The sequence below is a fragment of the Hesperophylax consimilis genome, chromosome 8, assembly GCF_061612785.1.
Source record: "Hesperophylax consimilis isolate HC1 chromosome 8, BYU_Hcon_1.0, whole genome shotgun sequence".
Classification (NCBI taxonomy): domain Eukaryota; kingdom Metazoa; phylum Arthropoda; class Insecta; order Trichoptera; family Limnephilidae; genus Hesperophylax; species Hesperophylax consimilis.
Genome location: NC_142843.1, coordinates 28,210,991 through 28,237,615, shown reverse-complemented (window position 1 = coordinate 28,237,615; position 26,625 = coordinate 28,210,991). Strand labels below are relative to the sequence as shown.

General features: G+C 34.9%; 1 protein-coding gene across 2 annotated transcripts in view; it reads right to left on the bottom strand.

The window, feature by feature from the left end:
• Nucleotides 1-4,066: 4,066 nt before the first annotated feature.
• Nucleotides 4,067-26,625, bottom strand: part of Mondo (MLX interacting protein mondo) — a 98,322-nt gene continuing 75,763 nt past the window's right edge. The window contains exons 4-14 of one of the 2 annotated variants that reach the window (XM_089634061.1): nt 21,596-21,721; nt 19,774-20,029; nt 18,922-19,548; nt 18,173-18,528; nt 15,138-15,426; nt 13,837-13,943; nt 12,618-12,821; nt 10,888-11,015; nt 8,740-8,863; nt 8,007-8,136; nt 4,067-7,640 (exon numbers count right to left, since the gene is read on the bottom strand). In XM_089634061.1, the coding sequence (XP_089490187.1) occupies nt 7,510-7,640; nt 8,007-8,136; nt 8,740-8,863; nt 10,888-11,015; nt 12,618-12,821; nt 13,837-13,943; nt 15,138-15,426; nt 18,173-18,528; nt 18,922-19,548; nt 19,774-20,029; nt 21,596-21,721 (2,478 nt within the window). In that variant the 3' untranslated portion in view covers nt 4,067-7,509. The remainder of the gene's footprint in view (nt 7,641-8,006; nt 8,137-8,739; nt 8,864-10,887; nt 11,016-12,617; nt 12,822-13,836; nt 13,944-15,137; nt 15,427-18,172; nt 18,529-18,921; nt 19,549-19,773; nt 20,030-21,595; nt 21,722-26,625) is intronic. The other variant, XM_089634062.1, reaches the window with a different exon arrangement.

The following is a 26,625-nucleotide window of genomic DNA, read 5'->3' as shown; positions in this document are numbered from 1 at the left end:
TTTGTTTGTGGCTACCCAGAGAAACTCAGTCTTAGATGGATTGAGCTTCAGCTTGTTTGAAGACATCCAACGAGTTATTGCTTCTAGACATTCAGTTATACGGATTTTGAGACTATTGATATCATTTGGAGCGCAGTAAAAATAAACTTGCTGATCGTCAGCGTAGCAGTGAGACAAGAGATCAAATGACTCGATTATTTTGGCGACATCATTTGTAAAAAGGATGAAGAGAAGTGGACCCAAAACGGATCCCTGGGGTACCCCTGAAGATAGTGTTGCGAAGTTGGACAATTTATTTCCAACCCTCACGGCTTGTAAGCGATTGGATAAATAAGATACCAGCCAATTTTTTATGTCGGAATTCAAACCAAATGTTTCCTCTAATCTCCTAATGAGGAATTCATGATCAATCGTGTCAAACGCTGCACTCATGTCTAGGAGTGAGATAAGTGATAACTTACCTGACTCTACGGCCAGAGTTATGTCTGATAGCATACGAAGTAGTCCGGTTTCAGTTGAGTGGAACTTTCTGTACGCAGATTGACGTTTTGCGAATAATTTATTTGAATTCAAGTGACTGGTTATTTGTGCGGCAGCAATTTTCTCCAGGATTTTTGAAATAAATGGTAAGTTTGAAACGGGCCGATAATTACCTAAGTTATCGGGGTCTAGTTTTGAATTTTTCAGGATTGGTGTAACTACAGCTGACTTGAGTGGTTCAGGAAAGTCACCCGTGCTAAGTGATTTATTAAAAACGTGAACTAGGAATGGAGCTAAAACAGTAGAACATTGTTTTAATAACCATGTCGGTATGGGATCAAGACTGCACTGTTTATTAGGCGAGCTTGAAATAATTTTTATTACTTCTTCCAGCGTTGTGGGTTTGAAGGAAGACAAAATTCCTTTAGAATTTAAAGTGAATATTGGCGGAGGGGCGTGAGATGCGGAAGCACGAATGGATTCAATTTTTTCCCGAAAAAAACTTGAGAAAGCTTCCGGGGTAATATCTATTTTCGTTGGAACAGTGACTTCGGAAATTACTGTCTTTATTGAGTTCCAAAGACGTCGCGGGTCGGTTCGCTCAGAGTTAATCTTTTCTTTCCAATAGTCTGATCTTTTGGAATTAATTTTACACGTATACTGTTTTTGAGAAAGGATCCACTCGTCTCTTGTAGTTACAGAAGAGTTTTTCCTATAGGTCCTCTCTAATTTCCGCATAAGTCTCTTCTGGTTTCGACATTCATCGTCAAACCAGCCGTCAGACTTTCGAACTTTCCGTGTTTTTGATGATGTCGGGGCATATTTATCTAACAGACATGAAAGTGTTTTATTATATGTCTTGACAAGTTCGGTAGGGGTCTTTGTTTCCCAAACATTGGGTGTACATAAGAGAGAGGTCTGTAACTCTTCCAGAAAATCGCTAAAGCAAAATTTACGCCATTCCCTTGATACAATTGTTTTATATGGTACTTTAGGCGGTTTAAAATCAATATCAGTGCAAACGAGCCGATGGTCTGACAGTCCTATATCACGAATATCTGCTGAAAGCGGTGGATCACTGTTCTTTGAAATTAGTACATCTAATGTACCACCAGCATCATGAGTTGGGACGTCGACCCATTGGCATCCAAAGCTGGCTAATAGATCTAAGAATTTAACAGTGTTTGGTGATGTCACGCGCTCGAGACGAATATTAATGTCGCCTGTAATAATGAGTGTGTCGGAGAGTCCGACTGAAACTTCCAAAAACTGTGAAAACTCATTATAAAATTCGACTGAGATTTGTTTCGATCCGGGCCTATAAAGGGTGCACAACATGAACGACGTTCCTGAAGAAGAAACCCTGCATCCAATATACTCAAACGTGTTAAATGTACCGAGAGCTACTTTGTTTAGCCGTAATCCTGGTCGGGCTATTATCGCGACACCCCCGTGATTCACGTGTGAGATATTGTTTGATGGTAGGTCCCTACTAGGTCGGGCTTCTTCAAGAACCACATACCCTAAAGCTCGGAGTCTCTTAATTGAGTACGAATCACTGTTCTCGTGCCAAGTTTCTGTGACAGTAAGGATATGGAGTTTTTGGTCTTTGAAAATATCGTCCACCACCTCTAGTTTGTTGTTAAGGGATCGAGCATTCCAGGAACCAATCGCAAGCTGTCTGCTCCTATAGTTGGCATGTCGTTCTAATCTAATTTCATTTAAGTTGCTGTGGAATTTATCAGAATCGCGGAGGGCTTTAGACGGTAGGTAATTCTGTTTGTCGATCGGTTCGACTACTTGAACATCCTGTACTGACGGAGACTTATTGTTATTTTCATTACCATTGTTATTATTAATAATTTTTGGAACGTATTGTTCCTCCCTGCAAAAATATTTTGTTTTTTGTCCACCGCGACACCCCCTGTATCTAAATTTCACATTCGGATCACGGACTGGATTGTATATGGTTTCTTTTGCAGTCACTGAAGGGTTCAACACACTATCACTTTTAAAACTTAGGAGTGTAGCCCGATCACTTACAGTAGGAGTGTTTTCGGCCTGTGCTGCATTTTTTTTTTTGCAGTGTATGTTTTTTATGATAGCGTCCAGCACGGCAACCACGAAATCTAATTTTACAAGTAGTATAATTATCACGTCCAAGGTCATATAATGATATTTTTGCGGCTAATTTAGGGTCCAAAAAAACACTTTCACTTTTGAGATGTAGTTGTGTCGCCCTGTCGTATCGGATATTGTTTACAGTCACCATAGTTCAAAGAATACCCATTATAAATCACTTGACGCATTTACACTTGACACGGTTGCTCGCTTGTCTTTCTATTCTTTCGACCGATTTTACCGATGCTGCAGCGTTATTATGCACTTCTAGAAATGCTCGCATGTTCTCTGTAGACCACAGAGACTACCGGCAACCCACTGGTTAAATCGAAATATTTATATAGAATCACGTGTTGCAACTAACACGCGATGATAGGGACGCTATGTATGGATTAATATTTCAGGATGATAAAAAAACATTTTTTGGTTTCACCATGGTATGGAAAAAAATTCTAAAAAAAAATTGCTTCTTTTTGGTTTCTACTTTTCACACATTTTGAAGGTTCTCATTAATTTTTTTTTAATAATCTTTGGAAACTAAATCTGAATAGACTTTAAAATGATGAAAATCGACATCATGAAAAAATGTACGACCAAAACATTTTTGTGGCCTCGAATGTTGTAACTCTTATCCCGCTCCCTTCAGCTTCTTAACATACCTCAATGATTGGGGATGCCATAGTCCCATTTACTCCGGGAAATTGTGGCCTCGAATGTTGTAACTCTTATCCCGCTCCCTTCAGCCTCTTAACATACCTCAATAATTGGGGATGCCATAGTCCCATTGACTCTGGGAAATTGTGGCCTCGAATGTTGTAACTCTTATCCCGCTCCCTTCAGCCTCTTAACATACCTCAATGATTGGGGATGCCATAGTCCCATTTACTCCGGGAAATTGTGGCCTCGAATGTTGTAACTCTTATCCCGCTCCCTTCAGCCTCTTAACATACCTCAATGATTGGGGATGCCATAGTCCCATTTACTCCAGGAAATTGTGGCCTCGAATGTAGTAACTCTTATCCCGCTCCCTTCAGCCTCTTAACATACCTCAATGATTGGGGATGCCATAGTCCCATTGACTCTGGGAAATTGTGGCCTCGAATGTTGTAACTCTTATCCCGCTCCCTTCAGCCTCTTAACATACCTCAATGATTGGGGATGCCATAGTCCCATTTACTCCGGGAAATTGTGGCCTCGAATGTTGTAACTCTTATCCCGCTCCCTTCAGCCTCTTAACATACCTCAATGATTGGGGATGCCATAGTCCCATTTACTCCGGGAAATTGAGGCTAATGTGCTGTCTTCATTTATTTTAATAATAACTTCAAAAATCTAACAAACCTCGACAGTTTTAAAGGAATGTATTTAGGACAGGGATAATCCACTTCTGTGTGCAATACAGTGGTCTCAAAATATTGGAATATGTATTACTTTTAATAAAACGAATTCTTGTAATGAATATTTATTTCAACAATTTTTGTATAAAATCCAAGCCACAATTAAATATTAAAAATAAAAACCAATAATAAAAATTTACCCTTTCAATTTCGAAAACAAAAATAACTTAAATTTTGCAATGATCAAAAAAAAAACCTTATAAAATTTGTTTTAAAAATAACTTGAAACCTAAATAACGAAGTTATAACAAATAAATTGACAAACATTATGCACTTCTGTAGTGCTATTTTTCATAATAGACACCCAAAATTTAATTTCCTGAACTCTTATCCGTAAAATATGTTGATTTCTATAATACGATTTTTTTATTGTTTAAATGTGGATATAAATTGCAGTTACCAATGGCCATAATCGTTTGGATATCATATAATATTATCTATAATTTTAATTAAGACAACAATGATTGTACGTATGAGATTGCACTTAAAACAAAATGTGGCCTTTGTGCTAAAAGAAATACATATTGTTTAACAACTAATGATTACAGAATTAACAAATCCTACTCATAACTAAAAATACATACGTCAGTATGCATAAAAAATATATTAATATTTGTAGTGATCATTATATGAATCCTATAATTTCTATACCCGCTATATCCGATTTTTTGACAAAATGATCTGAGTATGACATCTTGTTCACATTTTTGCGAGCAACAAGAGCCTAAAATTGAGTTTCAAAACCCTCCTTATCGCGACCAAAAACCATGTTAAAACTGCGAGTGAGAAACCAAATCCGCTATATCATACAGAAAGTTACTATCAAAACCCGCTATATCGGATTCAACGAATCACAAGCAGTTATTTTGCCAAAATACAATATGGCCGCCGCTCTGACGCCACGCTCGTGTGTCAAAATGATCTACGCGTGAGTTTCTAAACCCGCCATGTCGGCTCAGTTGACTTTCAAAATCACGAAGTGAGTATCAAAATCCGCTATATCCATTTTATTTATCGAAATTACTTAATTATTGCTAGACATATATAGAAAAATAAATGCTTTTCGAAATTTTATTACTCCAATTCATTATATAAAAAATTGTAATGCATTTATTTATGTACGCTAGAGATGTGACAGTTTTTTGCGGTTTTCTCCAAATCAATGAAAGTTGATATAGCGGGTATAGAAATTACACGACTCATATTATCATGACTTCTTTTTCATCTTTCAAATCGCATTACTTAAAACTAATTATATGGCACAAGTAAAGATAAACAATTAACTATTAAGTTTTTCAGTGGTCAAACCTCGAACTACTTTAAATCAGTTATTGATGAACCTATCAATTCTGTGGAACAAATAATAACATAAAATTAAATAATAGATTCGGCTAAGAATTGCAATAGTGATATTGTTATAGTTAAAATGAAATTATTTACATAACCTAGAAATAAAGTATAATTTCTTAAAAAAATGGTACATTAAAAATTATATTCTGAGATCTAATTGGCTTTGAATGTGCCGTGAAAAGAAATAAAAAGTAAGCAGTTAGAGGGGCTCTACAAACAAATAAGGCAAATAATGCTGAGGGTTCACAAACTCAAATATTAGGAAAAATTGTAAGTTTTCTTTTGTAATAATTTTTTGGACACATTTGTAGAGAAACACATTTACTAACCTAAACTGCCAATCACACAAAGTGGTTCATACACAGAAACAATTTAAAGAAAAAGTACATATGTAATGCATTCTCGCAATAATGAGCACTTTGATTGTCACAATTATTAATTTGTAGTGTAATTTTAATTATTCCTTTCATCAGTGTGGCAGTAATATTATGCATGTGTATATACAAAAAACAAAATTATGATTTATAGCTGGAGATCTTTTCAACTAAGGAGTTTTCATGCCGGTGAATGAATAATAGCTGCCGGTTTAAAGAAAATTTGTACCACCACGAATTAACCGCTTTAAAATTAGAAATTTGTATTCATTATAAAAATAATTCTTGGACTTCTAAGAAGTCACATTACACATTATTTACATTTATCTTATTTTTAGGGATTGTACAAATATGTTAACGTAATTATGTATGTAGATTAATTTATACATTCGTCGTAATAATTATATAATAATTTTAATTTAGTACTTCAACTTTAATATACCATTTCTTTAATTTTTTATTAAAATATAATTGTTGCCAATAATGCTACATGAGGCACATTAGTAATAATAATAATAATTGGTAGCTCCCAATTTCTAATTTGAACTTTTTTGAGCTAATAATTTTCAGAGATATGGTCGATTGGACAAAAGTATGCGAAGTATAGTGACACAAACAATATTATAGTTTCACTAGCCTTCAGTCTGAAGCAAGCTCGCGTGGGAAACTCTTAACGGGTTAATGGCAGCCATCACATTTACTCATCTTAAAGGGCACAAGGGAAAATCTTGCATTGTCACTCGTCACAGACCGACCTGTCTTAGGTTAACTTATAATAAATTGCAAAAATGGTAATTAATGTATCACAATACATTCTTTTTTTTACCATGTTTTATATAACTATGATTCTTATAGGCATGTTTAGACTTAAAGGGATGTTTCCTTAATGTTTATTAACTAATTGCCCTTATCATATTTTGACCAAAGACCACCAGAGGTTTAAAATTTTATCCTTGTATTAGTATGAAATAGTGAAATTTATTCATAGCTCTCATAAATATCATTGTATCTCCCCTCTCTGTCATGGTGAGAAATATGATTAAACAGTTTTAGAAAGAAAAAACACCACACTTTATATTCAAATCTAGATGTTAACCACAGAAGAATTAAAATGTGAACCTTTATGAAACCAAAGTTTCCGACGCAATATTAGAAAAATTTATGATTTTTTTATTAATTACTTTTATATGAAACGACAAAAAAAGTGAGATGAAACTAACGTTTATGATACATTTAAAATGTGTGAGTTTTTCTTTTTTTCCATTATCAGTAACTTTAGTTCGAAAAAAAACGTAAGGTGAGCCATTTTTAAAACTTCTTTATATTTATAATTTGAATATTTCAAAAATTATATATTTATTTCGAATAATAAAATTTGAAAGCTTAACTTTCAAAAGCAGTTTTAAGTTTTCAGATACATTCAGAAATACTCCATTAATTTGGATTTTAATGCAAAGCTGAAATATTGTGACCTTCTGCCAGAGACCTGAGGGGTTAAGAAGGTAGTTGTAGTAAGTTTAGACATTCAGTAACAATGCACATAATTAGTCCCTTGTTACAAACCACAATATGTTCTTAGGCACATGGATGTCTATAAGGTACTCGCATACTCCTATACATAATGGTACACAATCCCACATAGCACACATCTATATTTAAATCAGGTAACTTAAACATTAAGATTTACATTCTGATCAACAAACAACACCTAGTAATATTCCTATTTGAAAATTGAAATTATAGTAATACACAATATTATGTTCCGGCGGTCCGAAGATCAGTAAACACTATTTTTTATAACTAGAACTTGGTTCTTTTTTTCTCTTGTTAACTGCGGCACAGGCTTCCTCGGGCAGCTTCTCAGGGTCAGAGAGGATGTCAGTGGAGGTGCACAATGACCTCAGGGAATTCAAAACGGCTACAAAAATAAATAAACAATCATATAATATTTTCATCAAATTAAAAATATTTTTTAGTTCATTATATTAGTTATTGATAAAAAGCGATACTGCTGACACTACGGCAAAGTGTCGATCATTGTTTGAAATTCACAATTTATTTTTGACCGGTCGGTGGCCGAGTTGACATCGCGCTTGGGTCCCACTCAGGCGTAGTGTGTTCAATTCCTCGGCTAGCTAAGTCCTCCATCACAACACAAGCAACATTTTCAGCTTACTGTGGGTTGTAGTCAGGTTATTCGTAACCCGGGAATATTTGTATTTCTTTTTAAAAAAAAAAAGAAGTTTTTGGAGTTTTTTGTACATAGAATGAAAAGTAAAGTTACCTGGTCGCATTTCAACTAACGAGCAGTGTTGTTCCGCCCAGAGGAAAGTGGAACGTTTGAGTTCATCTGTGCTGGCCGGGGACACACTGTTGTTGAAGGATGTCAAGAGGGGCTCCACCAGAAGGCTGAACTGTATGCAGGAGTCAAGGAAGCAACTGTTTCTTGTCAAAGTTTAACAATTATAATAGAAACAAAGGTAGATATGGCTTGTCCATGAGCTACAACTAAAATGCAGCGGTTATCAAAGCGGAGGAGCCAATAAAAGTTATGTATTTGGTGTGTAGACAGAAACAAAGGCGGGGAACCGCTATGCACAGATGCGATTCGCAGTAGTATGGGATAGTACGATTTTGGCGACACGCGTTGTGTTTGTACTTTCATACTAATAATCTTCCTTGTTTCTATATCTATAGCGGATGTTGTAGAACCTTAGAAATTATTATGTGATACCACAAAAGAGTCTCAATTGCTGGAATGCATTGCAGAAATCCAATGAGCTTAACCTTTCACCAGGTCATCCTTTCTGTCACATTACTCAATGAGCTTAACCTTTCACCAGGTCATCCTTTCTGTCACATTACTCAATGAGCTTAACCTTTTACCAGGTCATCCTTTCTGTCACATTACTCAAACGGCTAAGGATTTGAAGTGATGAAAAGACAAGATATAAAATAATGAGTCCAATGCACATACAATATAAAAAAAACAATGTTTTTGATTTAGAAAAGGATACGATCCAAAATTTCCAGTTTTCGTTAGTGCGTTGGCAGACGTAGTCGTCAAACATCTCCTTCAGGCGCCCCGAGCGCTGGCGGGACACGGGGGCTCCGGTGGCGGGGAGTAGGGACTGACAATTGCTGCAAATAATAAATACAGATTGTGATAATCCTCACCATCTTCGTCAATCGACTATATATAAATTTTAAGTATAAAATAAAGTCGCTTTCCACGTCTGTCTGTTTGTGCGCTTAGTTCTTCTAAACTACGCAACGGATTTTGATAGGGTTTACAATATATCATTTAGAGAATTTCTTCCGGAAGGTTTATATACACGGTGTCCGGAAACTCGTAGTACAAGCGGGAAACTGGAGAATCTACACCACATGGGGAACCCAAATAAACATAAAGTTTTTTGATTTGAGCATTTTCAAAAAAAAAAAAAAAAACCAAAAAAAAAATTTTTTTGGCTATTTTAGGGTTAAAGTTTTTTCTGGTGTTTAGGGTTGAATAACAGATGTTTTAACCCTGCAGAGCAGAAATATTTTATGATTACACCGGGTTAAATGAAGGGTGATTTCAAAATAATGCTTCAAATCCGAGTTTCTTCATTTGTTTTACTTTCAAATAGTTTTAATTAGTTGGGTACTTTGATCTTCAGTAATAATTTATAAGAATTTGATTAAAAAAAAAAAACTAAACTTCCGGACACCCTGTATACAGGGTGTCCGGAAACTCGTAGTACAAGCGGGAAACTGGTGAATCTACATCACATTTGGAGTCGATTTTGTAGTATATTTTTTTTTTATTTGAGCTTTCGTTATCGAGTAAATCGAGTTTGAAGTTAATTTTTTTTTTTTTTTTTTTTTAATCAAATTCTGATAAATTATTACTGAAGATCAAAGTACCCAACTAATTAAAACTATTTGAAAGTAAAACAAATGAAGAAACTCGGATTTGAAGCATTATTTTGAAATCAACCTTCATTTAACCCGGTGTAATCATAAAATATTTCTGCTCTGCAGGGTTAAAACATCTGTTATTCAACCCTAAACACCAGAAAAAACTTTAACCCTAAAATAGCCGAAAAATATTTTTTTTTGGTTTTTTTTTTTTTTTTTGAAAATGCTCAAATCAAAAAACTTCATGTTTTTTTGGGTTCCCCATGTGGTGTAGATTCTCCAGTTTCCCGCTTGTACTACGAGTTTCCGGACACCGTGTATAAGACATGCATATTATATTTATAGAAAATTGAGAAAAGTCAATGTTTTGTAATCTAGTCCTAAAAAGGATATTTTGGGGCGCTTACATTGCTATAAAGCTGGCTAAACCTTGTGATATACATCAAAACAATGTACTATAGAATTGCATATCTTAAGGCGATGCCATACGTCGTAATGTAAAATCATGTGTTTTTGGTTTGAAAATTTGGTCGCCTAGAAATATTTCAGATGCTTTAATTAAATACTACGAGTAGAATACATCTTGACCTTTGAAATAATCGAGTATTTTTTATATAAGTCTTTTTATAAGCCCAGAAAAAAATAATGTATAGGCCTATGAAAACTGCTTTAAAGTTCAAAATCTCCTACTTACGAACCCATTTTCGGTTATAACTTTATTGTATAATGTGGCAAATTAAGTGATTTATAAAATGATCGGAAAAAAAAAAATTATGCCTGAACATCCACAAAATAAAATAAAAGGCACTTTTTGGCCTATCAAAACAGGCGGATGGTGCTAAGCGGGAATTTAAACCTTATCGCCATCTACGTAAGGGTTGTTATTGATAGCGGCTCAATTTAAAATATTACACGACATAGTGCATCGCCTTAAATAGGCCTACAGAAAAGTAGGCAGCGTTATATGTCTTTCTTCTAAGGATAACTCCCAGCAATGCCGGGTACTCGTCAGCTAGTTAGGAATAACTTGTTGAAGTTTATAAACCTCATTCTCAAAATTATTTTAACTATGAAAAAAATTTAATTATAAAAATAAATATATTATTTAATTTTTTTTTATAGACTGGAGTTCCTTATTACCCAGTTGCGACCTTTACTTTTTTATTTTTCTGTGTATTTTCTATTTCATGTTTTATTGTGTAATATTTATTATTCTTCATTGATTAAATAAAATTTAAATATTATTGATTAGGAAGCCATACCTAATGGAGTTATTGAGAACTTCGATCTGTTGCTTCAACGTTTCCATTTCTTCCTTCATTTTAGTACGTTCTCCTTGTAGCTGCCTTATGTATTCAGCACCCTTTTGCAACATTGCTGCCTTGCTAACCTAAAAAAAGACAAAAAATTTAATATTATTTTCTGATACGAATCATTTGAAAACATACTTTAAATAATATTTATTTAACCTATGGGGAGAGTTGTTGCTGAGGAATACTTGGAGCAGGTGGATGAGTTTGTGTATTTAGGAAGTATGTTCTAGAGAGATGGGAAGGCTGACAGAGATATTGAAAGAAGGGTAAATACAGGTAACTCCATTAATGAACGACTGAACGCAGTTGGCGCTAACAAAAAATTGTCCAAAGAAGCGAAGCCAGCAGTCTACAATGGAGTGAGGCATGGAACTAGCAGAGAAAGGTTGACTGTAGTGTTAAAAGTAGACTGGATGCTGTTGAAATGAGATCCTGCATATGTGTGCTAAAACCATGTATTAGAAATGTGGAGATCCGCAAAGAGTGCAAGGCTGATATAAGCGTAATAAGTAAGATTAAGAAAGGGATGCTTAGGTGGTTTGGGCATGTAGAGCGAATGAGCGAAGAAAGGAGTGTAAGGAGAATATATGATGCAAATGCGAATGGTAGCAGAAGTTGGGGACGCCCGAGGAAGACATGACACGATCAAGTGAATCAGATACTCGAGTCGGGCCATGTCAAGAGACAGAATAATAGAAGAGTATGTATGAATGTGAATAAGGCAAGAAGTGTGTGCCAAGACCGAGTTGTTTGACGGTCCATCCTCTCTGCCCACCCTTGCGGTGAAACGGCATGATGGTTAGTTAGTTAACCCACGGAGAGCCGGAGTAGAAAATCCTCGGAATACACTCGATTGCCGGACAAAAAATATGCAGAGCTATGTGAAAATTACCATTTGCGATTGTTTTCTTGTTTACCAGGGTTAATGTATATTATTATTCACATATATTTCATGTTTATACAGTAAGAGGTTTCCCCAGAATAGCCAATTTCATATAAAAAAAAACTCCAATATGGGAGATAAACTGTCTTTTTTTAAAAACTTATATACCTATAAGCTTTAATATATATTTTTTTAATTTCTACATTAACCTGAATACATACTCTACATTAAAAATAACAATCAAAAGCCATTCACAAATAAATAATGACCTTTATACTACATTGCAAACTCAAATATTTTCATTTTTGCTACGCCATTTTATGAAATAGAATTTTGACATTCATAGATAATTTATTTCGTAAGCTGTTATAAAGGCAACATTCATGAAATAAAAAAGTAGAATCTAGTGACATTAGCGCAAGCGATTCTGAGTTTGTCCTGTATATAGTTTTCAAAGCAATAAAGGTTAAAACCACACCGCAAAAAATTCTAGCGATGATGATATTCAAGCAGTTTCCGGAGACCTATCGGCGAGTTCAGTCGTAAAAAGAAAATGTCTCCCGAGCACGATGGGCACTCGATTCATTAAACTTTCCTTCAGTCAAAACTGAGCAAACGCTAAGCTAATTAGGTACTTACTGTCAATATATATTTATTTTGCGTGCAATAAAATGCAGAGGTTAATCCACACAAATAGAGGTATTTTAAGACTTTTAACAATTTTTAGATAGCTGTTGCTAATTGCGATTGGGAAAAGCAACCATTAGAGCTTATATGTAAATATATTTTTGTTTACCTTTGCATTAGGATTAGCAGATAGTTGAGGTATTAGTGACTGAAGCAGGTCGAATCCGTTCTTGATATTGTAGCGTCTCTTCTGCTCAGAGTGAATGTGTCCTGCTCTTCTGTTCTCCCCTCCGCTGCCCGGGGAAGCGGGGTGGGGGGACTGGGGGGAGGGGACCCCGCCACCAGTTGGGGAGTGACTCCCCACTGTTATCAACTAAAAACAAAAATAATGAGTTAGTAGGAGTAAAAAATCGATTTTGAATCAAAGGCGAACAACATAACTTTAAATTTTACCAAATCTAATAAAATTGATGGCCAACGGGAACAGTTAATTGAAGGGCAAAATGTAAAAAATAAATAAAATGTCACTGACTGACGATTTGATGATGATGGCTTAGGATTTCACTGTAATTTGGATATTGGCCATCAAGTATGTAACTATTTCAAGTTATTACTTATTTTTTTATTAGGTACAGTGTGAAAGTATAAGTGTGTAACAATTTGGTATAAAAGGAAACATATAGTAGAAGGTAAACATAGCATAAAGTCATGCCATTTAGGTAGCTATAGTAAAACTAATACAAATTAGCAAAATACTAATACTGTTTCGGGATATTGATAATAAATAATAATAATAACCTTAAATAGTAAATAAAACACATAAAAGCAGTGTATCCACTCAAACAGTGGGGTATATACAAAATAAATGCCTCGAGCGATGGATATTTCAGGGCATTTGGTTTTGGATTCAGCTGCACTCATTCAAAAAATCATACCTGCGAATATTAATATGTAAACTGCTTACTGAAAGCTAATGAATCCAACCACATTGAGCTGTTTGCGGGAATTTAAAAAAAAAAATCTATCTAAATTTAGGCAGCCATCGCTCAAGGCCCAGAGGGATGAGACGATGAGCGATGGATTTCGTTCAACTGGATATATGTATGTATATGCGTACAGTAATTATTCATGAGTAGTAAAAACATGTAAAACAGACAAAAAATAAGAAGATATGTACCTACTTGTAAGATATAGAATTTTAAATCATTTATTTTTTAAAAGTTAAAATAATGATGTTAATTATTATGAAAAAGGATTTAAAATAACACGATTTTATGGATTATTACAGTATTGTAGTGTTGAGAAGAAGACATATTCTGTACTGTGTATTTAGGATCATCAGGATGTATTAGGGGAGCAGCAAAGTACAGAGATAAACATCCACCCACCTGTGAGGAGCTGGAGCCGCTGGGAAGGGCCTGAATGATGGCCACAGGATGGGGCTGGGGCTCCTGACTGAGGGACTGGGCGCTTGTCGGCTTGTACAGACCTTGGCCTGCAAATAAATACAACAAAATTAATTTACCTTGTTATTGTAAAAAATCTTAAGACAAAACTCGTTAATAATTAAAACCTATTTATTGCATCTCTATAAACATTCATAATTGACTAACACCCCTGCTCACACAAACCAGTTTCAGTATTTTTCTACTTGCAATAATGACAATAATGACAACTGAACTCCCATTCAAAAAAATTATGGTGTTGTGTAAACAAGGTCTAAATTCTTGGATTCTTTTACCAGCAATCTACTAAAACCTGGTTAATTCTTACTCTCTCATTAACCCCTAGTGTGCCAAGACATCTACCATGGATTTGCTAATAGTTCACCGCACTTGCCACGATGTTATGGTATTTTGAACCTTAAAATGCTCCTAGCCATAGACATTGAATTGATAGACAAGCCAATCAAGGAAAGGGGAACAAATCAAATTGCGAGAAGTGGGGAAGCGGAGTGACTGTCTCCCTTTCCGTGATTTGTTAATAAATTAATCTGACAGTATACAAGCAATTCGCATTGTAACAACCACTATTTAGTTTTTGAAAATAAAATCCGCTTACGAATTACTGGTCCTTTTTCCAATTGCCGTAAAAAAACTTAGCTACAAATCCCAAATCGGGTAAATAAAAGTTTGCTTTAGTTACACTATTTAGTTAGACCCTTTAACAAATGTGTTATAATTTTTCCATCCACTCATTTGTAGCGTCGCTACGCCAGATAGTTTGTTTAAACACGAATATTCAGATCGTACGCAGAATGGACTGCGCTGCAAACCGTTGCCTTACTTTAGGATATTCATATTTCTTCATCACATATGTTTTATGACATTAGAGACAAAAAAAAACCCAACATTTCTCTGAATATTAGTAGCTAGCTACCCTGGGGAAACTACATAGGATACACATATACATTTTTTATAAATATACACATACATTATCTGGTGATACGGCACAATTTACAAAAATTTCATTCATCAAGTTGTCACGAAAATAGTGTCAGCCGGCGAACAGCGGGTCGCTCGGCATCTTAGCTTGGCGTTCCAAAGGTTAAATAATTTTCAGATCATTCATCCATTTGATTCATAAATATATATATAACATATAGAATATATATATAGAAGTCTTCTAGTCAGAAATGTTTCAAAGGCATTTGATGGTTGTTCAATGTAATTTAAAATATTTATGTTACCTTTCGTATTGAGCAAGTGCGCCAACAGCACGCTAGACTGACTGAGCAGGGGCTCGCTAGCGGCGGCCAGCAGGGGCGGGGGCGGCTGTTGACCCCGGCGTTGGGGCGAGGCGGGCGAGGAAGAGCCACTGCGGGGACGCCGGGACACGCTGCTGCCCCGGCTGCTGCTGCCGCCACCGCTGCTGCCCGCCAGCACGGAGCCCAGGGTGGCCCCCAGCGGCAGACTGTTGCTGCGGAAGCTCTCGCCCTTGGGCACGCTGGACTGCTTCGGCTGGGTGCCAGTTGATGCCTGTAAATGTAAACAGTTTAGTTTTGTGAACCTAGAAAAGGAACAGTTGCGCGGCCTTTTTCGTACAAAACTTAAATTTGGATTCGAGGCCAAAATATCCAACCAAATTGAATAATTATTTTTTTAGTCTACAGGTATAGCAAATCCAGAATGTACATGAACTATTTCATTAATTTGTGTTTTAAATTATAAAAAAAGACCATAAAAAAATGAAAATTTTCATGTGTTTAGAGGAAACTTTGGCAATAATTTTTTTTATTTATGAAATTATTATCTTTATCAGTTAATGATAATAATTTAAAATTTTTATTTTCTACTAGCTTTACCCCGCCACGCATTGCTGTGGCTCAGTTGTCTGCGCAGATAGAGATACAACATGCGTATTCGAATGCAATGTTTGTCAAAATTTCAAAGCAATCCGTGAAGAACTTTCGGACATTTAAGATTTTGAACAAACGATCGTTAACATTTTTATTTATATATAGATGTCATTAAAGATGTATATTTTGTATTGATTACTATTAACTAACAAAAAAAAGTTGTTTCAAAAATCATGAAAAACTGCATTCTTTAATGACCGACGTTTTATGAAAATTTACAAAACAATAAATAAAATAGTTCACATCTGTACTAGATATTTGCAGTTTGGATGAGTATTTTGGCCTCATATTCAAATTGAAGTTTTATATGAAAAATGTTGCGCACTCCTTCCTTTAAACACATATGGCTATTAAAAGGCTAATTATTCTTTTTATAGGCACAACAGAGAAACTATCAGAACCTTTCTGAGAGAGAATTCAGAATCTAACCTAATTTAGTAAATAAACCATAGGTACTTTGTGATTTCAACATGGATAATCTTTTGTGACAGTCTTTTAGCTCATAGATTCAATTAATATTATCTTTATTCCTCTTTCTCAATTTATTATTCTTACCAAGTTTCCATTGAATTTTTGTTTGATTTTCTTCATAAGAGAGAGCACCTCGCTTATCACTTAATTTTATCAGCAAAGTGACCTCCAATCATGGTATGTTCATTTTACTTTTTCGCTCTCATTCATTATTTAATAAAAAAATATTGTAATTAACTTTTATTATGTGCAATTAATTTCAATAAAGAAAATTTTTATATCAAATACAACGGTTACATGTTAACAAATACGTACATTTTTAAAAAGCATGTAATATTTGGTTATATTATTTGACACATTCAATAAATTTTGTCACAATTAAAGCAGAGATTAATATTATTATTATTGTTGTAAGATAAACAAAGATTCTAATTGCACCAAGTAGAAGAACAACAGTTATTACTCAGACAACAACAGGTCACCCTCCTGTCAAAAGAAAATCAATAATGCTTAGTTTCCTACATTGCCAACATTGAGGCAAACTGTGAGAGAAAATGTTATATTTTCAACAGATGGCAGAAGTGATAGTTTAACAATACACAGTAATAATGTTTTTTTATCACTGAAAGCAAGTATGGAATAATTTGTAAAATTTTATAATAACTTCATAAGAAACGATTAAAAATAATATTGAATAAATAGCAATTAGCAGTAAATTGACATAACATATAATATTATAACAGAACTAGCAGAGTACACAATTTCAAAATATCTTAATATATAAAAATCACATGTCACTGTGTTCGTACACGCTAATCTCGGAAACCGCCCAACCGATTTCAATGAAATTTTGTGAATGTGTATGGTTGGTTGAAGCTTAAAATATAAGATAGTTTTGGATTTAAAAAAAATTGAATTTTTTTTTCTACGATTTAAAAATAAATAAATTATTATACAAAAAATACATAAAACCACACATTTTAACTTCCCTGCCTATAAGGCGGTCTGTGGCAGGATAACGTCTTAAATGCATTCCAAATGGTTAAGTTAAATTCAAACTGTTTTCTAATCTTAATATATAAAATTTCATCCTGCGTATGTTTGTGCTAGAACGGGTGCTCAAGATTTAGATATGAGAAAAATTATCCGAGCGCTGGGTGCCGCGCTTTTTGACGATTGACCAAAAGTGCATTCTTAGCCTGTATCAAAAAAATCTAGCCGAATTTTTGAAAAATTTTTGGACCAAATGAATAGAGTTTCAGAGAGATTATGTCAGTAAATAAATTTTGATTTGCTTCAAAATATGAGTTTTTCTTAAAAAGGCAGGAAACGTTTCAAATTACTATTGTACTATTTTTATAAAGTTATAAACACATTATCTAGTAAGTACAATTCACTAAAACACCATTTTTGAAGTAAGTTATTACGAAAATAGAATCAGCTGGCGCTTGGCGAAAATTTAGCATCGCCGATCAAGAAGTAAAAAGGGGATCAGTCTCTATGAAATGATTACACTATTCTTCAAATGTTGAATAATATTGTGTTTCTATTCTTCTACTAATTAAAGTTTTGTATTTTTTTTAAAACTTAAGTTACGTTGTTAACCTTAACGTCAAGTGCTTGACGAAAAAGTAATACATATTTTGTAAATCAAGCTGATCACGTCAAACCTGGTCGAAGAAAGATAACAGGTTTATAATATAGTATCTTTTTATGAGTAACTGGATAAAACAGAACAGTGACATAACAGAATGTGATAAAATAATAGATTAGGTTGAGTTAAGTAAGAAATTTTTGTTCTCTCCTTCACTTTTGTTTTGTTTTTTTTTTTTACTATTATTCTCCTTGTCATGGAACTCTTCTAAGCGTTGTGGAATTGAAAAATTGAATCTTACCCTATGCGTTGGAGTATTAGCAACCTGCGGAGGCGGTGAGGGCATCTTAAACCGAGCCCCTGCCAGCGATAGGTTTGCAGCCGTGTTCTCCGCCGTGCTTAAATAGCCTCCCGCCTTGATGCCCACGTGCTGTTGGGTGCTGAGGCCCCGCTCCATGCACTGCTCGTTGTAGGAGGACTTGTCCGCCACGGGCTGTGGGGCGCCCGCGAACTGGGAGTACCCGTGCTGGGGCTGTGGGGTGAAGGGGCCGGGACGTGGCCGGGGACCCCCGCGCTCCTGCAGATAGCCTGGCCGGCCTGAGCTCCCACGGGGAGTTAAAGTGTATGATGTGCTGTCGACCCGACTTTGGTGCATACCTAGAACAGTAAATGAAAAATAACCTTTTGGTGAATGATTAATTATTTTGAAACCTGAAAGAAATACTTAATTGTGTACTAAAAAACATAGATATGTATCTTTGTTCAAAGTATGTTTGCACTTCTATTTTTCCAACAAGTTGGTAAGTCTGAAAAGGTACTTGAAAAGTTTTGTTATATATTATGCGTTTAGAATCATAAATTTTTAAATTATGCTCTTAAATAACACAGGTGAATTCCTAGCGTAGAGGAAATTGTACATTCTATTGTACAATACAAACATGTTCAGTTGAAATAAAAATCTATTAACCTCTCGAATTATTGTTATGTTTTTTTAGTATATAATATTGTTTGACATTAAGCCCTAGAATTAACAGCAAGTCCTCAACATACCTTGAGGCACATTATAATTTCTCTCCTGGAAAGCCCCTACAGGAATGTGAGGGTACATCTTCTGCCCCTGCATGTACTGCTGAGAGTTCTTCTGCATTTGCAACTGGGCATTGGACATCGCATTCTGTTGCTGCTGCACCATCATGGATCCCGACCCAACATTCTGTGAGGAGATCATTCCTGACTGGTGAACGCCGTACGGCTGTTGCATCATCATGGATTGAGGTTGTCCAGCCATACTGGAGATATTCAGATTAATCTGCGTGGTGTTTTGATTGGTCTGAGCGTAGCTTTGATTCTGCCCGCCGTTACTAGATAGGATGTTGGCGTGTTGGGCAGACTGCTGACTGTCCAGCGTGGCAGTGTTCTGGCTAATGGATTGGATCCCCCTGGCCAAGGCTCCCTGCGTCATGATTTGTTCAGTGTGTCCCGCCTGTAAGTGGGGGGGAAGGTGCGGGACGTGCTGTGCCTGCATCGAAGAGTGAGTGTGGTGGTACTGCGAAGTTTGCTCTAGAGCCTGCTGGAGATTGGGATCCATAAGAGCCTGGGAAAAGTTGTTCCTGTAGACATGGTCATCAGGAGTTATGCTTTCTTCAGGCACCGGAGGAAGTTTCACCGAAAGTAAATCTGAAAGAACAACAAGTCTTGTAGAGTTATTATTTCAATACTATAAAAAGACCAACTAATTTAGCAATAACAGAGTTTAAAAATTCAAATTATTGCCATCGCACCGTTACAGAAAATATCCCCACCGGCGTAGAACTTTAGATTTAACTGCGGATTCACAATGTCAAAAACTTTTAAAGCATTTTACAAAAGTTAAGTTAATTAAAATAATGTTGAATTAAGTACCTAGCATACCTTGTAGAGGTTCAAACGTGTCCATAAAATCTTCCAGATTGGGTTGCAATGGACCTAAGCTCGGCTGTATAAAGTCGGCTAGACTGGCTCCACGAGCTATCTCCCTCGTGTCGGGAAAGGCAAAGGGCTGATTGGAAGTAATTGTAGAGAATAGAGTGTCACTCATAAATGCTATATAGTCCTCATCAACCAGCATGTGTGAATTGTCACCCTGGGAATGCCAGTCCAGCACATCCATATCAGATATCTAAGGAAAACAATAAGCAATTGTAACAGGAGAAAAGAGATAATTTAATGACATTTTAACAAATAAGTACTCTGGGTGGTATCTATTATTCACATACAAAATGTATTACAGAAGTGAAAAAAGTGAATATAAGACCCCAGAGAGGTTACATTTCTCCTTATAGTCCTGGTGAAAACCTCTTAAAATAACTCCACATTCATCTTTGGAAATGCTGTGTGGAGGTTCAATTTAAGGAAATGAAGGAATGAGCCTGGGTTTTAAGGAGACCGATAGCTGACGAGCCATTCTACAGTCATGTTGTTGAATAGGAAGAGAATATGACATTTGCGGAAAATTAAAAATATAAGGGATTAGAAACTCTACTAGAAATTACTAGAGTTGAATAGCCAAGTATAAATTTATTGTGGGTTCCGTAGCTGCTCAGGTTACAGGTATCTTCAATATGAAAAGTAATACATAATATTATGTTGAGTTTGAATCTTATTAAGTGAAGGTAAGTAGGAGGTACTGTCCTGTCAGGTACTGTCGTAGTAGCGATCAGATTGTTGACATCCCTACTTGACATCTGGATGTGGCAACACTGAGTCAACTTGAATTCTGACAGCCCACATCTCCCTGCATTTATCTCACACAAGCGTTCCTGACTGAACGACCCTTGCCTTCACACAGAAGCTTCAATAATTTAATAAATACTGATTTAGTTTTCCTAAATAAATCTTCCGTGAATTTAAAGTGAACATTGTTTTATTTTCACGCACCATTCCATATCAGGTAACTGGATTGCAGATTACCACAGGAGGAAAGAATTGATCTAGTGTATACAATTCGACTGTGGTTTGGTATATACAGTCGAACTTGGTTATAACGATCACGGCAATAGCGAATTCACGGCTATAATGAGCAATTACAATACGATATTTGTAATTGCTCATTGATGCAGAGGGAAGGCTTTGCCTATTTTTGCGACCTACAAGCGGATTTTTTTTCGTTTACGTTTAGGGGGAGGGGGTTGACAGCGAAATTCAAGAGTTATCATCAAAATGACAATTAAACACACCATTAAAAAGTGATATAGAGTCATTAAAAGTGATGAAACAAAAACTCGGTTAAATAGTTACCTATGTAAACTATTTAACCTACTTTTTGTTTCATTACTTTTCATGACTTTATATCACTTTTTGTAGGTGTGTTGAACTGTCATTTTGATGAAATACACGGTCACCGATAAAAAGATAGCCAATTTAGTGATATTTTTCATGGAAGCTTTGAACCAGGTGATGATATGTAGTTATAATGGGTTGATTATTGTGTAGAGGAACTTGAGAAGCATGAAAGCGAAATCTTTAAAACAATCATGATAGTAAATTTGAGTAGTATAAGTGTATTTTTATTTCGTATTTTGAAAATATACCGTACTTTTGCGAATATATTGATAGTAGAAGCAGGTAGGTGGGTACTTACAACTTTGGATATAACGATTAGCGGCTATAAGGAGCAAATTTAGTCGGTCCCCCCATGTTCGTTATAACTAAGTTTGACTGTATTATATAATAGTGTAATACTTACGACATCAGGGACATCTTTGTTGCCCCAGCCCAGAGCCCTGTTTCTATAGTACATGCGCCATTTCTTGTATTCGGCTGTCACCGCTTCCGCTCGTCTCTTCCAGTACTTTCCCTCCAGAATAGTCGCCTAAAAAAAACCGACACATACATTGAAACAATATTCACTATTTAAATATATTTTTTTATTCTGTTGACAAAATGCTTAATTGTAGTTTAACGGGATAATACTTTAAAGAACAATAAAAAAATTCATCTCATATTCAAGTGTAATAAATAAAATGAAAATTCTTAATTGTAATTAATTCGTGTGAGGAATGTGGATATCCGCAAAGAGTGCAAGGCTGATGTAAGCGTAATGAGTAAGATCAAGAAAGGGACGCTTAGATGGTTTGGGCATGTAGAGCGAATGAGCGAAGAAAGGAGTGTGAGGAGAATATACGATGCAAATGTGAATGGTAGCAGAAGTCGGGGACGCCCGAGGAAGACATGGCACGACCAAGTGAATCAGATACTTGAGTCGGGCCATGTCAAGAGTAAGAACAATAGAAGAGTATGTATGAGACGATGTATGAATGTTAATGAGGCAAGGAGTGTGTGCCAAGACCGAGTTGTTTGGCGGTCCGTCCTCTCTGCCTACCCCTGCGGAGAAACGGCGTGATGGTTAGTTAGTTAGTTAGTTAGTAATTAATTCTTGAAAGTAGACTGAATGCTAGACCGAAATGAGATCCCTGGGGCGTAAGTGTGGTAAAACCATGTATGATCGATCGTGTGAGAAATGAGGAGATCTGCAAAGAGTGCAAGGTTGATGTAAGTGTAATGAGTAAGATCAAGAAAGGGACGCTTATATGGTTTGGGCATGTAGAGCGAATGAGCGAAGAAAGGAGTGCAAATGCAAATGTGAATGGTAGCAGAAGTCGGGGACGCCCGAGGAAGACATGGCACGACCAAGTGTAAGTATGAGTTGGGCCATGTCAAGAGTCAGAATAATAGAAGAGTATGTATGAGACGATGTATGAATGTGAATGAGGCAAGCAGTGTGTGCCAAGACCGAGTTGTTTGGCGGTCTGTTCCCTTTGCCTACCCCTGCGGAGAAACGGCGTGATGGTTAGTTAGTTAGTTAAAATTCTTAATTGATAATGGATAAAAATGAAATGTTATAAAAGAGGTAAATAAAGATTGATTCTTAAGTCTAAACAATTTTTTTATTAGACTATGTTTATACACCCACCCCGTATACATCCAATAAGAGGTACAGGAATAAAACAAAAATGCATTCTATTTTTTGACAACCTGCATTGCTTTTCATACAATCCTAGAAAACAATGTATTATAATGTATCCAGTTGTATTTTTTTCACAGTTTTTCTTTTACACAAACACTTTGTGGAACGTATAGAACGTACACCGCCAGATGAATTATAATGATACTAGGTATTGGCTACAAAGCTATCTAACTAAAAGAAGCCAAAAAGTAAAATTAAATAACTCACTAAGTGTGGATGAAACTTTAGAATTTGGAATTCCCCAAGGGACTGTTATTCGACCAATTTTATTTATAATTTACTTTAACCATATGTTTAAATGATCACTTAATGCAATAATTATCGAAATAATACATGGAACAAAATTACTAATGCAGCCAATCAAGATATGAAGGTTATAAAAAATTGGTTCGATGGCAATTTGTTATCACTCAACACAGAAAAAACATATTGTATTCCTTTCACTCTACAAGAATATGAGCCAAATAACCTAATTAACATAACAATTCATTCTAAAAATTGTGTAAATGACGGTACATGTAACACGGACTGCGCGAAACTAAATCATAAATCTAATATAAAATATCTTGGAATCTTAATAGATAAACATTTTAAATGGAAAGACCATATCAACCTCACTGTGGAAAGAATAAGAAAACGTATCTATGTTTTCTATAATATACGAAACATTTTAAATAAGAAAACTATCAAAATTGTCTGTTATGCATTAATTCAGTCCATATTGCAGTATGGGATTATTGGGTGGTGAGGGGCTTTTAAGGCTTCCTTACAGCCCATAATTACAATTCAAAGAATAATTATAAAAATCATCCCTAGGAAACCATATGACTTCCCTACTTTAGAGATATTTTGGGAATTTAATTTAACATCTATCACAGAATTGTATAAGAGAATCGCCTTATATCAAATTTATAAAGAATATTTTATACATAAAATTCACCCCGAAGATAGCATAAGCAATATACTCAAAACTAATGGCTTAATAGCCATCCCTTTGCTTAGAACGACCACGGCTCAGCACCACTATTTGTATTTAGGTGTGACATGGTACAATATTTTGTTCTCCAAAAATAAAATTAGTGTAACCGAAACTTTGAATCACGAACAATTCAAAAAGTTAATTAAGTCCCTAAAATTGGATAATAGTATATTGTACCCTTAATTTTCTTACGCTTACTTAATCTGTAAAAAGATATATTATTTTAATTGACTTTAAAAAAATATTTTTCTAATTTGTGTACTTATTTTAATATTATGTTTGTATTTATTTCATTATTATACAGTTTTTGATTATTGTTTAAAATAAAATCATTAGAACATTATGTTACTCTAAAGGCAAATATTCCTCCCATAAACACGAGCTCATGGAGCTCAACTTATGGAGTAGTAGAATAATAATAACTAAAAAAATATATAAGTCTGCGTAATGTTATCATTTGTATTGTTAAATAATTCTTCTTCTTTCGTATGGTGGGGGGTCAGAGGGGGACATCTAGATCTGCGAGCCATTTTAGGGCCTCAGGCGTCGCCATGTGTACCTCATCAATCCCGCCGGGGAATGAATGGAGCGGGCATAAATAATTAACTATTATATTTTTGGAGTATTATGTAGTGTTACGCTACCTCCTTCTATAGCCAACGTTTCGTCAGCATTACAGTGTCCATCATCAGGACAGATGTAGCACAATGAGGAGGTAGAGCAACACGGCATAATACCGCAAAAATAAATCAATATAATACTTTGTGAAACATTTCCCCGAATTAAAACAGAATTAAGTGTTCTGAAATTTCATGAAATATTCCTAATATATATTTTTTTACATTATTTGATTACGTAATACGATTTTTCATCGCATAATATTATTTAGGTATAATATATAATAAGATTTAGGTATAATATTTTGTTGATATAAGCCTGTTAAAATACAAATATTGCGACAAAATAATAAAAAGGACATGGAAATGGAAGCTTGAATTATGAATGAGTCTCTTGCATGAATTTTTAATTTTGGTTAGAAAAATTCAGTTGAATAGATTTTGTTATTCTGGGAACTCGGAAATGCTAAAAAAGTCATTTTAATATTTCTCTTAACGATCGAACTTATGATAGTTGATTTGAATATTTCCTTGAATATTGAGTCCATATTTTGACAGTTTAATAACAGCTGGTACGGTAAGAAAGAACTCAGATGGCTTATTATAGTAGGCAATATGAGGTCTATTTTAATACTTGAAATTACAAAAAACAACTTGAATTTCAAAGGTTATACAAAAAAATATTCTATTTTATGATTTAAAAAAAACGTGCTTCGGTTTCGAAAATACAATATAAGAGTTTGTAAAAAATAAATCATCACGCAAGTGGCTCATTACAGTAGAACCCCGTTAATTCAAACCCCAATAATTCGAAAAAACGCGTAATTCTAATTTTCGAAAAAAAAAAAAATTTTTCACACAAAATGGTTTTTCAATTCGAAATTCTTTAATTCGTAATTCAAAATTCATTATTGTCCGCGCACGAAAATTTGTTCCGTGTAATTCGAAAAAAAAAAGATTTTGTATAAATAAATCATAATTTTAGAAAATCTGAATCTGACAAGACAGATGTGGTGGTTTTCAACGTCCTAATTGGTATTATTATTTTGTAAATCTGAATCAATTTACACTGGAATGTTTTTTTCGAACATCCGAGATAGAAGGGCTGAAAAAAATCGTTAAATGTGTCGTATTTTTACGAATTTAATCCAATATCAGATTTCAAAAGGGTCGGCTGCGAAATTTCGATTTGTGTTGTAAATATATCGTATTTTTACGAATTTATTTCGAATATCTGAATTTAAAGGACCGGCCGCGACCGACATTGACTGCGAAAATTTCAATTAACGCGGAAATATCGGAATATCGAAATTTAAAGGGCCGACTGCGAAAAAAACGTCGAGAAAATTCAACTAACGCGGAAACATATTTTATTTTTACTAATTTACATTAAATATCTGAATGTAAAGTGTCGGCTGCGAAATTTAATTTACGTGGAAATGTATCGTATTTTACAAATCTACTTCGATTATCTGAATTTAAAGGGAAATTGACTGCGAAATTTCAATTAACGCGGAAATATCGGAATATCTGAAGGGCTGAGTTCGAAAAATACGTCGAGAAAATTAGATTTACTAAGTTACATCTAATATCAGAATTTGAAGTGTCGGCCGCGAAATTTCGATTTACGTGGAAATGTATCGTATTTTACAATTTTTTTTCGAATATCTGAATTTAGTGGGCCGGCCGCGACGAAAATCGGGCGATAAAATTCGATTTACGCCGAAACATACCGTATTTTTACCAATTTACATCAAATATCTTAATTTAAAGGGTTGACCGCGACGGAAATCGACCGCAAAAATTTGATTTAAACTGAAATAAATGGTAAATGTTTTTATAAAAATTTCCCGAACCGAGTAATATTTTCTGATTTCCTCGGAATTAAAAAAAAAAATCGCAATATGGGAAATTTACTTACTTCACACAATATCAATAAGATAAATAAGTTTATAAAAATTTTCAAGAAGATATTTTTCCAGAATATTAAATTTTCCAACATGATAACAAAAAAAAAGAAAAATGTCTAACCAAACGTAACGTTTTCCAAAGTCAAATATAAAAATGGAAATACAAAAAAATCCAACTTATGAACCCAACGACATTCCTGTCACCGGTTTTTAGTTCCGGTGACTTTCCTGCTACTGGATCGC